The sequence below is a fragment of the Mus musculus genome, chromosome 19 (genome assembly GCF_000001635.26).
Source record: "Mus musculus strain C57BL/6J chromosome 19, GRCm38.p6 C57BL/6J".
Taxonomy (NCBI): domain Eukaryota; kingdom Metazoa; phylum Chordata; class Mammalia; order Rodentia; family Muridae; genus Mus; species Mus musculus.
In genome coordinates this window covers 4,320,035-4,336,298 of record NC_000085.6, presented here as the reverse complement: position 1 = coordinate 4,336,298, position 16,264 = coordinate 4,320,035, and the positions used below count along the sequence as shown (strand labels likewise).

The 16,264-nt window shown below is 43.7% G+C and overlaps 1 protein-coding gene across 3 annotated transcripts in view; it reads left to right on the top strand.

The window, feature by feature from the left end:
• Positions 1 to 16,264, top strand: part of Kdm2a (lysine (K)-specific demethylase 2A) — an 82,578-nt gene that overhangs the window by 62,423 nt on the left and 3,891 nt on the right. For 2 of the 3 annotated variants that reach the window (NM_001001984.2, XM_006531722.4), the window contains exons 13-20: positions 5,030 to 5,113; positions 7,077 to 7,346; positions 8,040 to 8,171; positions 9,401 to 9,490; positions 11,253 to 11,962; positions 13,749 to 13,912; positions 15,243 to 15,401; positions 15,932 to 16,147. In NM_001001984.2, coding sequence (NP_001001984.2) covers positions 5,030 to 5,113; positions 7,077 to 7,346; positions 8,040 to 8,171; positions 9,401 to 9,490; positions 11,253 to 11,962; positions 13,749 to 13,912; positions 15,243 to 15,401; positions 15,932 to 16,147 — 1,825 coding nt within the window. Of the gene's footprint in view, positions 1 to 2,159; positions 2,657 to 5,029; positions 5,114 to 7,076; positions 7,347 to 8,039; positions 8,172 to 9,400; positions 9,491 to 11,252; positions 11,963 to 13,748; positions 13,913 to 15,242; positions 15,402 to 15,931; positions 16,148 to 16,264 lie in introns of those variants that run through there. The other variant, XM_006531723.3, reaches the window with a different exon arrangement.

The window sequence follows — 16,264 nt, the reverse complement described above, 5'->3', positions numbered from 1 at the left end:
GATTTCGTTAAGGATGGTTGTGAGCCACCATGTGGTTGCTGGGATTTGAACTTGGGACCTTCGGAAGAGCAGTCGGTGCTCTTAACCACTGAGCCATCTCGCCAGCCCTTGTTTCATCTTCTTAAATGCAAGCATTGCACGTATTTGCCACCATGCCTAGTTTACTCATTTTTTTTTTGTCAGCCACCGTTTATTGTTAATTACAGAAGAGGGCAAATTAGGCCATTAAATATGTAACTTGAAAATTAATTGAAGTAAGTTTCGAAGTGGCATGTCTTTTTCCTTTTTTTTTTTTTTTTTTTTAATTTTTTTCAGGTAGATTTTGCTATAACCAATTTTCCTTGAGGTAATATGTTTTTCTAAAGTACTTTAGCATTCTTCTAGGATAGATAGCACTGAAGATAAGCATTTTTAAAGAAACTTCTCAATAGCTAGATCAGTGTGTTGGGGGGGTTGTTATTTGCTTTTTCTTTTTTAGAATTATTTATATATATGGGTACACTGTGACTGTCTTCAGACACACCAGAAGAGGGCATCAGACCCCATTATAGATGGTCGTGAGCTACCATGTGGTTGCTGGGAATTGAACTCGGGACTTCTGGAAGAGCAGTCAGTGCTCTTAACCACTGAGCCGTCTCTCTAGCCCCAGCTAGATCATTATTAAACAAAACTTTTCATATGAAATAAACTGAATATACTTGGAACTGGAATCTTAAAATGAAAATGCAAAGAAGCAGTCTGAGGTCAGCATGCCCATGTGAGCATTTCCTGGAAGAACTCAATCAAGAACACAGAAGTATCTCTTTGATTCTGTAAACTACTATGAGAATAAGCACATGCCACATGTTAAGGGTCCAGGAGGATCACTCTAAGCCCCCACGGGTTGGAGCTAAGCCTGGGTAGGCAACATGGAGGGAAACGGTCTGGCAGAAAGTACATTCACAAACACAGCCCTTGATGCTAGCTCAGATCCCAGAAAGCCTGTTAGGCCACTTTATTCCAGAAACTCACGATAATGATGCTTTCTGCCAAACTTGACAACCTCCATTCAGGGACCCATATGATAAAAGTTGTCCTCTGACATCCACCGCACACATAAATAAATATAATTTTAAAAAACCAGAATGGTAGTGAAAGCTAGATGTTTATTTATGTCAAAATAGTACCAGCAGTTATATTAAGAGGATCTGGAAAATGCGAATTCTGCTGCTCCTTCGCCTCCTTTTCCTGCTCGGCTTCTCTTCCTATGCTGACACTCGTGTGTAGGCCTCTGGCCTAAGTGAAGCTCCCCTTTCTGCTGTAGCCCATGAGTAAGTGAGCACGTTTTGAGCTTCAGTCTGGCTCGAGGACCTCTAGACAGAATAGATGATGTGAAGTGTCAATAGGGTGAAGGGCTGTTTGCTTCATGGGGAATATCAATAACGTAGTCACACCTATATTTCCTGCACCTAAAAACTGAGACAGTAGGATTAAGAATGAGGCAGGCAAAGCTGATTTAGAAACAGAAATCTGGCAGAGTGGTGTCTGGAATGTGAGGCATTCTCTTGGGCAGAGGAGACTACTGCTGCTGGGAAGGAAGGCCTATTCCCTGACTCCCTGTATCTTGTATAGAGTCAAGAGGATCAAGTGTTCTGACCAGAGAAGCTTGATTTGTTCACAGTGGAGTTGCTAAAAGATTGCTGCAGATTGTGTAGAGTTAAAATATGCTGATGGTTCCCTGTCACAACCAAAAGTAGGCATGTACTGTATTTGTGGTTGATGGGAACAGCCATATTTTATCTTTGTGTAACCTGTAATACCATTTCTGAAGGTGTTGATATAAATACTTGCTGGTGGGATGGAGCTATGTGAGTGTGGACAGGTGTGAAACAGACAGTTAACTTAGGAAGGGCTGGGGGAAAGCAAGCTGCTGGCAGCTTCCTCCTCAAAGGCAGGACTCTTGTTGGGATCCCAGAGAGGAATGAAATCTGTGAACTGTCAGTGAGAGAGCTCTGGTTATAGCAATAAGTGACAACGAGTGGAATGGGATGAGGCTACTGTCAAGGTATCTAGGTATACATAGCCTGTGGATCGGGTTAAAGCCTTCCCTTCCACAGCCGCCTCCTGAAGTCTGCTGCCAAGAGCCCTCCCGGGGCTCGCCCTGGGTTCTCCTGTTGCAGTGTTGGAGCGAAGGATCTGGGGCTTTAGCTGGCCAAGCTCCCTCCCCCAGCTATGCTTCCTCCAATCACGAGGAGGTGAGCGGCTGCCAAACACCTCCCCTCTGGGTGCTGCAGCAGAACGGCCAGGCCCTCTGCCTGGCTGGCTCGCTCGAGCTGCGCTCCCCCTCCTGCCATCTTCCGTTGCAAAGCATTTCTGGGAGCTGCATGTGGGTGACGCAGCAGCATTGTTCGCAGGCACAGGAAGCCGCGGCTGAGCTGAAGGGCTTTAGAAGGAGCTCAGAGTGCTCCACGCTGTTCTGAGTAGCCTGACGGGCTATAGCAGGACTGCCCTACCTTACATGCTCTGGGAGATTCGGGATTTTCACGAAAATCAGGATTTTCCTAGAAGCAGAAAAGCTAACTCCTTCCGCACAACTTCAACACAGAAAACAAAACAAAGGCGCTGGGGAAACTTCACCCAAGAGCCTCCGCAGCTCCAGAGCAACAAGAAATGCAAGGTCAGGCGGTCGGTTGGCAAGCCTTTTCTGGTTTGGGGTGTGTATAACTGTAGAGACTTTGTCTCTAGCAGAAGGCAGAACTGCCTGCTGGGCAAGTCCAGGACAATGCGTGTGTTAGTTGTGTTTGAGCCGTTGTTAACACTTGTTCTCTAGCTGGTGGGATGTGCTTTGGAACTGGGGTGCTTGGCTTTGGGGAGTACTTACAGCTTGATCAGAGGGCCCTCCGTTCTCCTTCCCTTCTCTGTTCTCTGGGGTGTGGGCCTGTGTTTGAATGTTCTCCCAAAAGCCTGGAACCTAGATAGGCAGAGCCTTTCCGCACTCCACCCACCCCCACCCCCGCTCCCTGATCCTAAATCCCTACTGGTGAGTGGTGGTGGCTTTTTTATGATTTCTCCTAGGACCTCAGCTACAGTCTTGTCTTTTTTTTTTTTTTTCTTTTTTTTAATGAAACCATTGCGGACTTGGCCCCACCGAATTTAGGCTAGGAAGGAAATCTGCATTTCCCTCCACACCCACACACACCCCAGTAATTGAGTGGTGTGTGTGTTAACTGCCCCCACCCAGCGCAGCCCACAGTTTGTCTCTCTGCCCTTCTCTGTGCCCCCTACAAAAGTCTTGCAGGTGGAATTAAACTGTTCCAGTGAACTTAAGTTCCTTTTCTACTCTCTTAACCATAGGTCTTTCTGTGCAGTCTGCTTTGCTGAAAGTGGAAAGTCCCTGTTTGTGGACAGCTCAGTTCTCTCCCGCAGAGGAAATGGGCAGAGTCCTACTCCTCCCGTATGCAAAGTGGGGGAGGGGAGCCATGCACTCCTCGGTGCGCTTTTTGAATGGACCTGAATTTTTCACTCTAGAAAGATTAGGAGCTGAGACCAGAACCTTTTCCCATGTGGCACCACACCCAGCCTCTTCACCCCCACACAGTATGGTGCTAGCTTGAGGCTCTAGAATAGGGTGCCATAGCAACTTGAAGTAAATAAAATGACTGAAAATGAGATCGTTTGGGGGAAGGTGTGAGGCATCTGGAGTTTTGGTAAAAGGGGATCTTAATAGAGGACTTTTTCAGAATGTAAAGAGGTTTTGTGAGCCCTAATTCTGGAATTTAGAGCATAATCTGTAAGTTAAGGATAAAAGTAATTAAAAGTTCTGATTCCTTCTAGGTCAAAGATTAGTTTTTGCTGAAAGCTAGTGTATACACTTAAAAGGTAACCGTCTCTTAAGTTCTTTTGCTGTAGCATTCATTACTTTGCCATCCATGCAGTCAAAGAGAATATTTATTACTAGGTGGTTTGTGGCTCAGAGTCTCTTTCAGACTTAAAATGTCTCAAAGTAAAGTCAACCAATATGATTCACTGGCAGCTTCTTACTATCACATTATAACTAAGCCATGCATATTTATTAAAGTCATAAGAACCATTGATCTAAGACTGTTCTTTTCCTATTAATAGCTATAAATGCAAAGCAAACTCTGCTTACCTGTGTGTGGGGGCACTGTGAACTCCCAGAGGGCATGCAGCTGTAACAGCTTTGGAACCTGTCTGTATCTGGGGATATATAACTCATTGGTAGAACATTAGCCTAGAATGTGCATGTGTGAGATTGTGGGTTTAATCCCCAGGACTGCTTCCTCTTCTCCCCCAGAATTAAATCTTCTGTTGAACCAGGACATTAAGGTTATACTGTGCTGCAAACTTAATATTAGCCATTTATTTTGATGCCCCTTTGCCCACATCTACAAAATAAAAACAAAAACTGATAATAATGGCTGCTATTGAAAAGTGCAGAAGAAGCTGCATTCTAACTCCAGTATAAACAGGGAGGCACAAACAGGCAGATCTCTATGAGGGTGAGGCCAGCCTGGTCTACAGTGAGACTTCCCAGATAGCCAGGACTGTGTGGGGAAACATTGTCTTGAAAAACAAAACACAAACAAAAAACCAGAAAAGTGCAGAAGTAATGAAAAGTTTTACTATCCTGTACCTTTATAAAATTGCTTCATAAATAACACTGTAACACTATAGTATCTAGTTGCTTTTATTTCTTAGAAATATATAGATACGGAGTTGAGCAAAGAGGTCTCTGTCATTGTTTGAGATAAAGCCTCACTGTGTAGCCCAGGCTGGCCTGGAGCTGAGAATAGATCTGCTTCCTTCGACCTAGAATTATTGGCGTTCAAAGGTTAAAGTCTCAGTAGCAGATAGCAGTAGTCTGAGGTTTCTCTTTTTATTGTTGATGTATGTGATTTGCTCTAAGTGTGTATGAAGGGGAAATGCAGCCAACCTATCCTGTCCATCTTGTGGAGGCTGAGTCTGAATGCTGTTGAGGGTGCTTGGCTTTTGTGTTGACCATACTCAGCTTATTCTCTTTGATTTTTAGATTTTGCTGGAAGAACTTGCCAGTAGCGATCCCAAGTTAGCCCTCACTGGAGTCCCTATAGTACAGTGGCCAAAAAGGGATAAGGTAAGAGAACCTTCTGCTTGATATTCAAGCCACTTAAGTTTATTGCCAATTTGTCATTAGCATTCTGGAATTAAAAGACAGCTAGACACAGATAGGTTTTGGTTGATGCCTTGATACTCAGGAAAGGCTGTGCAGAAGCTGGTAGATCTCTACAAATTTGAGAGTATCCTGGACTATATTGTGACTTTAGGACAGCCAGAGCTACAGAATGAGACCCTGTCTCACAAAAACAACAACAACTCCTCAATGGGCCTGCATATGGTACAGGCCTTTCTTTGATCCCAGCACTCAGAAAATAGAGGGAGAAAAATTGTTGTAAGTTCCAGGCCAGTCAGGGCTGCATAGCAAAACCTTATCTCAAAAAATGAGGAAATAAATAAAATACGGATGGTTAATCATTACTTGGTTTTGTCCTGACTCATAGTTCAGGGTAATTGTCTCTCTTTGAAGTTGACTTAACAAAACTATCACCGGGTTCAGATGCTTTGCTGCATTGTTGACCAAAATAGATATCATTATTCTCCTGATGCAGAAACTCAGCTAAATATGAGGGAAAGCTAGTTTAAACCTGTCCATATGTATCTCATAACTGGGAGGTGTTGTTGTTGATACGGTGAGACCGTGAGCTTAAGAGTTTACCACTCTGCCCTTTTTGAAACAGGGTCTCAGCAAGTTTCCAGAGCTGACCTTGAATTCATGATCTGCTTCTACCTCCTATTTGCTAGGATTACAGGTAGATTGCTATCACACCCAGCTAAGATTAAAAAGAATTTCCATCAGCAGATACATTGTCTGTCCTTTGTTTTACATACTTCATAGCTTACTTCCTGTGTAACTTTCTACCTTGCTGTCTGTGACAGGGTCTTCTGTCCTGACTGTGAGCCAGACTAAGCTTCTCTCCAGCAAAGCCGTATTAGGCAGAATGTTAAAGTGTTAGGTTGAATATTCTTGGTTTTTTTTTTGAGACAGGGTTTCTCTGTGTAGCCCTGGCTGTCATGGAACTCACTCTATAGACGGATGCCTTTGCATTCAAAAGATCCACTTGCCTCTGGGCCTTCACTACCCAACTTGAATAGTATCTTTAAAGAGCCACCTCCCTCTTCCTGGGTCTAGGAATCTCACTTGCCATGAGAGACTGCCTCAAAACAAATCAGTCATTTATGGCTGTTAGATATTTCATGGCAGAAAATTATTTAAGAAATAGTGAGAAACTAAAGGAATATAAGATATGGTTCTTATCCTTGAAAAGGTTTCTAGCAGGGTAAATAAACATGTATCAAAATTATAAACATTGAAATTTATTCCACACTTAAATGTTATTAGATGCAGAATAACAAGTCATGTGAACTTCCATTTGGAGTGATAAATGAATAAGGCATCTAGGACTTTGTCAGCCTGTTTAGGGGTTTGTCATAAGTACCATCAGACTTAACCCAGAAAGCTTTAGGGAGGAGCAAGTCTTACAGCTCTCTAAATTAAAAGAGATAGCAGTGTTAAGACAGAAGTTAGCATATTTTTCTGTGGAGATTCTGTGTGTTTGTATGCCACACAGACAAAAATGGTCATATTATATAGCATTTGAAAATGGCCATAGATAGTACATACATAAATAAAGCATGGCTTTGTTCCAGTAAAAATTTATTTATAAAGATTTATTTATAAAAATCTACTGTGCCGGGCGGTGGTGGCGCATGCCTTTAATCCCAGCACTTGGGAGGCAGAGGCAGGTGGATTTCTGAGCTCGAGGCCAGCCTGGTCTACAGAGTGAGTTCCAGGACAGCCAGGGCTATACAGAGAAACCCTGTCTCGAAAACCCCAAAAAAAAAAAAAAAATCTACTGTGGCCAGTTTTGCCTACAGACATCTCTTTGCCAGTCCTAGGCCAGGTACATTACAGAGCAGTCTTCTGCCCTCTTCAGTTTTAAAGCAGCTGGATATAGTTGACCATGCTTTTCTTTTTCCAGCTTAAATTCCCTACCAGGCCAAAGGTGAGGGTTCCTACAATTCCCATCACAAAGCCTCACACCATGAAGCCAGCTCCACGCTTAACACCTGTAAGGCCTGCTGCAGCCTCCCCCATTGTGTCAGGAGCCAGGCGGAGAAGAGTGCGGTGCAGGAAATGCAAAGCTTGTGTGCAAGGAGAATGTGGAGTCTGCCACTACTGCAGGGACATGAAGAAATTTGGTGGACCTGGACGCATGAAGCAATCCTGTGTCCTCCGACAGTGCTTAGCAGTAAGTGATCCGAGTGAAAATTTTGCAAGGCTTGGTATTGGTGCCAGAGAAATTGTGTATATGTAAAGTCAGGGAGACTTAACTGAGATGGGTTTAGAAGGAAGATGTCTTTTTTGGTTTTTTTGGGTTTTTTTTTTTTTTTTTTTTTTTTTTAAGAATTATTTATGTTGCAGGGCGTGGTGGCACACGCCTTTAATCCCAGCACTGGGGAGGCAGAGGCCAGCCTGGTCTACAAAGTGAATTCCAGGACAGCCAGGGCTATACAGAGAAACCCTGTCTCGAAAACAAACAAACAAAAAAAATTTATTTTATGTATATGAGTAGTACACTGTAGCTGTCTTCAGACACACCAGAAGAGCACATTGAGTCCCATTACGGATGGTTGTGAGCCACCATATGGTTGCTGGGATTTGAACTCAGAACCTCTATAAGAGCAGTCAGTGCTCGTAACTGCTGAGCCATCTCTCCAGCCCCCTGAAGGAAGTTATCTTAATAAGAAAAGACAAGCCAACAAAGAGTGAATTAATTGCCTTTGATGGTCTAGTTTCTAGGCAGTTCAGTCCCAAGTCTTTGTCAGTCATTACTATCTTGTCTTTGTACACCCCAAGTGAACCAAGTCTCCTATCTTCATTTAAAGGGACTATGAAATTTAAAGGTTCAAAATCTGGTCTTCTGATCTTTGTCTTTTTGTAGCCCAGACTGCCTCATTCAGTTACGTGTTCTCTCTGTGGAGAAGTAGATCAGAATGAAGAGACCCAGGACTTTGAAAAGAAACTCATGGAATGCTGCATCTGCAACGAGATAGTTCATCCTGGCTGCCTCCAGGTAAATAGATGCCTAAAGGCCCTTGACAAGAGAGTGGAACACCTATCAGTAGAGGCTGGTACTATCCCTACTGTGGACTTTGAGCTGCCTTGTCACAGAGGAGAATAGTAGCCCATTGTTCAGGTGTCTCCTGTGTATCAGGCTATCTAGTAATTTCTGAGGAGAGAATGGTATACAAAACAGACCAGTTAATGTCCCAGTGGTCATGGGACATATCCCAGAGGGCCCTGGAGAGTGTGTTGGAAATCTTAAGGCCGTTGTAATGAAACTTGAAGAAATGTTTGAGGATGCTTCAAGCTCCTAGGTGTCCCCGCTGTATCCCTCATTATATCTCAGAATATAAGCTTAAAGGGATGGTGGCAAAGGTGATTGGGGTAGGGGTGGGATATTTAGAATGCAACCTCAAAGGTGGAGTCATATGATATGATTTAAATTATATATTCCTAAAATGCCCCAGGTGGAACATGCCTGTGAGACTGGGTCTGTCAAATTTAGGTTTCAGGTACATGAGTGACTAGCATGATGACATGCCTGTATCCCAGTTACTCAGAGGTGGGAAAATACCTTTAGTTTGAAATCAGCGTTGGTAACATAGTAAGACACCCCACCCTTCCCCATCTCAAAGGTGGGTAGGTTGATGGGTGGGTGGGTGGATATGCTTTTATATTGAGACATTCTCCCTGTGTAGTACTGGCTCATTCAGAACTCAGTTTGTAAATTAGGCTGCCCTTAAATTTACTTCTGCCTCTGTCTCCCAAGTGTTGAAATTACAAGCAAATGCCACTGTATCTAGCCATAAACACTTTGAACAAACCAGGGTTTGTTCTCAAGCAATTGAGTTCATATCTTGTTACATGAATTTACATTTTACAGTTGAGAACACTGAGTCACTGTAATATTGATCTCTGAATCTCATTAGTTTGCCCAAATAGCAAGATCAAGCCTGATGACGTTGACATGAGATATTTAGGAGAAGAAATTCAAATCTAAACTGGCCCAGACCCTGAAAAGTCTTCAGGGAGCCTAGCTTTGGTCAAGCAGCCAAGAATCAAGGTGGCTGAAAGCCAATATTAGGACTGTTTGTTGCTCATTAGATCTCAGTCTTTATTCCCATGTAGACCAGTATGTTTAGAAATGGACAACTCTTTCAGTTTTTTCCTACCTGTTTTACTGTGTGATGTAGAAGGCAGAAGTGACTAACTTTTTAAAACATCCCTATCTGCCTATAGATGGATGGAGAGGGGTTGCTGAACGAGGAATTGCCAAATTGCTGGGAGTGTCCAAAGTGTTACCAGGAAGACAGCTCGGACAAAGCCCAGGTAAAGGAAATGTTCAGTCTGGCCTTTGCAGTAGTATCCAAGGGCTTTCTCTGACCCACGATTATTTTGGTTTTATTTATTTGATATCTTTTTATCCTCCCTTTCTGGTTATTCCCCTTCCCCCTCCAGTTTGTTGGGGTTTGTTTGTTTGTTTTGCTTTTGTATTTTTGTTTTGTCTTTAGTTTTGATTTTTATATTACTAATTAACTGTTCCACTTAGGAGTCCTGATGTCCTTTTTATTCTTTAGGGTACTAGAAAGGCAGGAACCATCCCTGGGCTATTGAGTTGGAGAATTAGGTATGCAACTTTGTCCTGAGGAATGTAACTATGTAACTAGAGGGGAGCCAGGCTTGGCCTATGGTGCTGTTACTTACTGGATTCATATACTAGAGTATCCGGTTAAGCAGGTTTACTTTTTTTCTTTTTGGGTCATCTTTAGCTCTTTGTCCTTACTTGCCCCGTGCACCCAAATGTGCAATTCAGAAGCAGACATTCTACTAGAGAGAATAGAGACCAGCTTCATGACCTTAGCCCAGGACATCTAAGGTTGTTGCCCTAATGGTTACCAGTAGCATCAGTATGCCAAAAGGACTCTGGTTACTCAAGCTGGCAAGGCTAGATCTGCTAAGAGCAACAGACAGTAGAAGATGGCTGCCTCCTGTCAGTTCTTCAGGGATCCTGCACAGGCACGAGGAAGAAGCCTAAAGGAAATTGATTATCTTTATCTTTATTTCTTCCACTTGGGTTCTGGGGCAGTAGAACTTTTAGTTAACATTTCTTGTTTGCTATTTTGAGACAAAGTCTCACTGTGTAACCTTAGCTGGTCTCGAATTCAACTATGTAGATCAGGTTGGCTTTGAACTCAAAGAGATCCAACTGCCTCTGCCTCCCCGGTGCTGAAAATCAAGGTGTGTGTACCATGCCTGGCTGGTTGAAATATTTTTGAGAATGAGGGTTCTTATTCCACATTCTTGGACTAGCAACTTTTAAATTTGTCTTTACTGGTGCTGTTGAGAATGGCAGATGCTGTGGCTTTGCTACGTTTTAATATTCTGTGCAAAATAGCCTCTAGAACAAAGATGGTCATTGCCTCAATATTAACCAAGAATGTAAAGAACAAAAGAAATATAGACCAAGAGTGTTGCTGGTGACAGAATGTCTCCTTATGGAAAATCTTACTTATTAACAGAATATTTAGTGGCATATGTTGATTGAGTTTTGTCTCAGCATAGTCAAGGGTGGTCGCAGGAAAGGACAGGTTTCAGAAAAGCACGGGTACTACAGGATGAGGTCTGGACCTAGCAGGATTCTTCACCATAATCATAATGAAGTCTCTGCGGTGGCTTGGTTCCTGACAGAAAGCTGGATTGAGATACTGCAGAATGTACACAAGTGGTAGAGTTGTAACGCTAAAATAACCTTTTTACCAGAGTTACCAAAAAATTGAGGTGCAGTGAATATGATAGAATGTAGAATCAGAGCCTTGTATTCTAGATTTCATTCCTCTGTACGTGGCCACAAACCTTTTCTCATGGGTAGGTTTCCCAAGTGACCATTTAAGGATTTTGTGTACTGAAATTACCATTCTATGGCCTGGGTTCACATGTGAGCTCAGTTGCTGATCTTGGCAGTCTGAATCACCAGCTTAGAGGAAACAGACCCCTTAAGTAGCAGTGACATGGCTTCTCTCAGATTCTACGTATTATTTAAAGAGTTTAGGGGGAAAAAAGCAGTGGTGTTTCTTTTCTATGCATTTTGCAGAAGCGGAAAATAGAAGAGAGTGATGAAGAAGCTGTACAAGCCAAAGTCTTACGGCCCCTGAGGAGCTGCGAGGAGCCTCTCACACCCCCGCCTCACTCACCTACTTCCATGCTGCAGCTCATCCACGACCCGGTTTCTCCCCGGGGTATGGTGACTCGGTCATCCCCTGGGGCTGGCCCCAGCGACCACCACAGTGCCAGCCGTGATGAACGCTTCAAACGGCGGCAGTTGCTGCGGCTACAAGCCACCGAGCGCACCATGGTACGGGAAAAGGAGAACAATCCCAGCGGCAAAAAGGAGCTGTCTGAAGTTGAGAAAGCCAAGATCCGGGGATCGTACCTCACTGTCACTCTACAGAGGCCCACCAAAGAGCTCCACGGGACATCCATTGTGCCCAAGCTGCAGGCCATCACGGCCTCCTCTGCCAACCTTCGCCCTAACCCCCGCGTGCTAATGCAGCACTGCCCAGCCCGAAACCCCCAGCATGGGGATGAGGAGGGGCTTGGGGGAGAGGAGGAGGAAGAGGAGGAGGAGGAGGAAGATGACAGTGCAGAGGAGGGGGGTGCAGCCAGGCTGAATGGCCGGGGCAGTTGGGCTCAGGATGGAGACGAAAGCTGGATGCAGCGGGAGGTCTGGATGTCTGTCTTCCGCTACCTCAGCCGCAAAGAACTTTGTGAATGTATGCGAGTGTGCAAGACATGGTATAAATGGTGAGCAGGGATGCAGGGGCAGGGGGTAGGTGACAGGGCTTCTATGTGCACCTTGATATTGTCAGTCATAAATAGACCTGCTCTGTGGGTACCGTTAAAAATGAGTCCATTGTACCTGCAGATGTTAGGGGAATTGGAGCCTTTGCCTCTTCTGCCTGCCCTTTGTTTCCCTGTCTCAGCTGCGGGGAGGGAAACCAATTTAAGGAATGGATTTTTGTACAGTCTTACAGGTTGTGAGCTTGTCTTCCCCTCCTAACTAACCTTGTGCTGGTGGAGAATCTGTGACAAGCTGTTATTGCACCAAGAGGAGTGGGCAAACTTTCTAAACTTGAAGGTGTTCTAATATTCTGGTTCTAGTACTCCTTGGCCTTCCCTTCAGTGTTCGCTCCAGTTTAATCATCCCCCAAACTTGAATTATTCCTTTCTTCAACAAGTGGAGCCCAGTTCTGAAGCTGAGACTTAATTGTCCTTCCTAATGGAACATTTCTCCTCCAGTTTAACAGACATTTAGTAGGGAAATCCCAAGAACTAATGAAGAGATTGCTATGGAGCATTGTGAGGTTTTCTAGAAGGGTGTATAATTTTTATTTTGGTTACACACTATTACTGTTGTTCCTAAAATTTGGTGTCTTGACCAGCAAAATATGTCTAGAAACTTGTCATAGTATGGTAGTGCCAGAGTGTAGTGTTACAGGTATGATCCCAGCGTCCATGAGACACAGGCAGAAAGATCTGCAGTTTGGGGTGAGCAAAGGCTGCATAGCTGCAGACCAGTCTGCTAAAGCATGAGAAGGACGGAAAAGCAGACCCCAGGCTGCTAAATCAGAGCCTCGGGGATGGAGTGTGTATGCATGTTAGGTTTTGGGTTTTGTTGTTTTGTTTTTGTTTTGTTTTGTTTTTGTTGTTTTTTTATTTAAGGACTCCTACCATCAACATTTGGTGTGCTATCAGTGAGACTTCTGTCAATTGTAATACCTTTATCAGTACAAATCTTATTTCTTGACTTGAAATTTATGTGATCTACCCAGATTATCTTAATTTCTTTTTGTCAAGCAAGTAGGCTTCCTAGTCTCTAATCCTTGGTTTCCAGGCCAAGGCACATGAGACTCCCAATACATATTTCCTTGTGTCCTGCCAGGCAGGCTGACCTGGAGACTATAACATTGTAGAGTGGGAAGGCCTCTCACTTTCAGTTTTGGATGGACTGGCTAGATGTTAAGCTAGCAGGGAACCAAATGACTTAGTGTGAAAGAGAGCTGTCTAGATTGATAGAAACCTCACTTGGCCTGAGACAGTAGTAAGCTCACGGCAAGATGTGGTGATGTTGGGTAGCATCCTTCATCTCCCTCAGCTCCATGTAACTATAACTAACAAGGGAAAGAAGCAAGCTAAGAAATTCTAGGCAGTAAGAAGTCAAAAATCTTGTAACCAAGTTAAAGATTAAAGTCTATATCTAAAAATTATTTAAATGTTTTCTTTTTTTTACACTGTATAATAGGAGCCATACCACTTTAGTACAAAGGAAGAGAATACAGCATACTATTGTGTAGACTTGCCAAACCATGCCCAACCTATCCTGGATTTGTAAAGTGTCTAGTTATAAAGGGGTGGGGGCAGTTTTTGCCTGACTCTGAGGTAGAAAATGACAGAGATTTCTGGTTTTCTAGAGAACTTAACAGGAATGACCTTCAGGTATTGAGACTTTGCTAGAAATTTTCCAGCACAGTACCTTGGGAGCGTCTTTGACAGGAATAGCAAGTTAGTTAAATTCTCTTCTGTCTTACAGGTGCTGTGATAAACGACTTTGGACAAAAATTGACTTGAGTAGGTGTAAGGCCATCGTACCACAAGCTCTCAGTGGTATCATCAAGCGGCAGCCAGTAAGCCTCGACCTCAGCTGGACTAACATCTCCAAAAAGCAGCTGACATGGCTGGTCAATAGGCTGCCAGGTAGGTGAGCAGCCAGACCTGCCTCTGACCTAGGGCCCAGAGGACCAGCAGGAAGCATTAGGCTGTTGTCAGTGCTGCTTAGAACTGATGCAATGCAGTTTGGGGAAGTAGTCCTGTGCCATGCTGTTGGGGGCCATTGTAACTGCCAATGTGTAAGGCATTACTGGATTGGTTACTGCACTAGATACAGAGAGAATGAGGTTAGGTTGCTGCTGCCAGCCCTGTACTTTTGCTGAGCATTAAAAAGAAAGGAAATTTAAGTCAGATTTTGCTTCCATCAGCTCTTTGTTAGCCCTTCAGCATTCAAGGTCCCAGAAAGACAAGCTACACAGCATCTAGTGCTGTGGCAGAAATTTAGTGCCTGGGTCTTTATTTTCCTTCTTTTCATGAGTGTGAATGTAGGCAAGTGTGCATTGATGGATATGTGATTATTAGGAACCTTGGGTCATTCATCTACTTTAAAAGTTGAGGCAGGGTCTGTCAGACACCACAGAGCTTGTATCTGATGTGGCTAGTCTTGCTGTCCAGCTTGTTGAGGTCCCCTGCTCTTCCTTTCAGTGCTGTAATTACTGGCAGGATGCCATGTCCACCTGGCATTATGTGGTTTCTGGGGATATGAATTCTGGTCTTTTCAATGAATGTAAATACTTTTTTTTTTTTTTTTTTTTGAGACAGGGTTTCTCTGTATAGCTCTGGCTGTCCTGGAACTCACTTTGTAGATCAGGCTGGCCTCGAACTCAGAAATCCACCTGCCTCTGCCTCCCAAGTGTTGGGATTAAAGGCATGCGCCACCACGCCGGCTTTTTTTTTTTTTTTTTTTTTTTAATTTCTTAAGCTATCTCCCTAAAGTGCCCAGCAGTTGTTGTACGTGCCTGCATGTGTACTTTGTCTTGAAATGGCCACTTTGTGGCCTTGAACTCTTTAGAAATCAAAAAGATCAGCCTTCCTATTCTTTCTGAATGCTGGAATGGAATATGTGCCATCACACCCAATTCCAGCATTTGGATTTTTTGTTTTGTTTGTGTGTTTGTCTGTCTGGGAACTCACTTTACAGACTAGGTTTTCTGCCTGTCTCTGCCTCCTGAGTGCTGGAATTAAAGATGTGGGACAGTGCCATCTGGCGTTCCAGCTATTGGTTTTAACACCAAAGTAAACGTTATAACTTTGATGCCTTGACACCATGAAAATCTTTAGACTTGGTTACTAGATTAGAACATAGTCTCTCCCAGTAGACTAGAGACCCATTTGTGTTGCTCAGAACAGCTGGTAACTGAGGATTTGAATTCTTTATAAGTAGAAAATGTTGTATGTCTGTTTCCGTTTGTTACAGGATTAAAAGACCTCCTCCTAGCAGGCTGTTCCTGGTCTGCAGTATCTGCCCTCAGCACTTCCAGCTGCCCGCTTCTCAGGACCCTTGATCTTCGGTGGGCAGTAGGAATTAAAGACCCTCAAATTCGGGACTTGCTGACTCCACCCACAGATAAGCCAGGTATGTTCTGGGTCTGCCTCACTGACCTATCTTGACCTTTTTTTTTTTTTTTCCCTTTAGATGGAGCTTGAAACTTAAGGTCTCAGAATTAACAAAGCTAAAATACAGTGGTAATCCATGTACACGTGCTGGTTATGTACAAGCAAATAACTCAGCAAACAAACAGGAAGAAGTCCATTCTACACATTTTAAGAATTTGGTCCCAGAGAGAATAGACCTGATCAAATCTTGTAAGACTTCTGAGTCAAAGGAAGACATTAAAAGTTTTTCAAATGCTGGATGGTAACAGGATCACAGGACTATGAGGAAAGAAGGCCCTTTTCTACACACATCACTTTGGAAGTGAGGCATACACTCTGGCACTGAGAGGACGGAAAACTTAGCTTGTTCACTCCCTACAGGAAGGGTTGAGTGTGGGCAGTTCTGCTTAACCCTGTCAAGGGGGTCCTAACCAGTGCGTAGGTGCTTCCACTTGGGGCTCTAGTCAAAAATTCAAAGTTTCAATCTAAGTTCTTTTCTTGCCTGTACAGGTCAAGACAATCGAAGCAAACTCCGGAACATGACTGACTTCCGGCTGGCAGGCCTTGACATCACAGATGCTACTCTCCGACTCATCATTCGCCACATGCCCCTTTTGTCTCGACTTGACCTCAGTCACTGCAGTCACCTTACAGATCAGTCCTCCAACCTACTAACTGCTGTCGGGTCTTCCACTCGATACTCCCTTACAGAGCTCAATATGGCAGGTATGCTATCTTTGTTTATATGAGGTGATGACCCTGATTTTTGAACCATGTCCATATCTGCATGGGATAGAGAGCTGGATCTAGCATCGATAACACATGTCAGCATGCACACACATG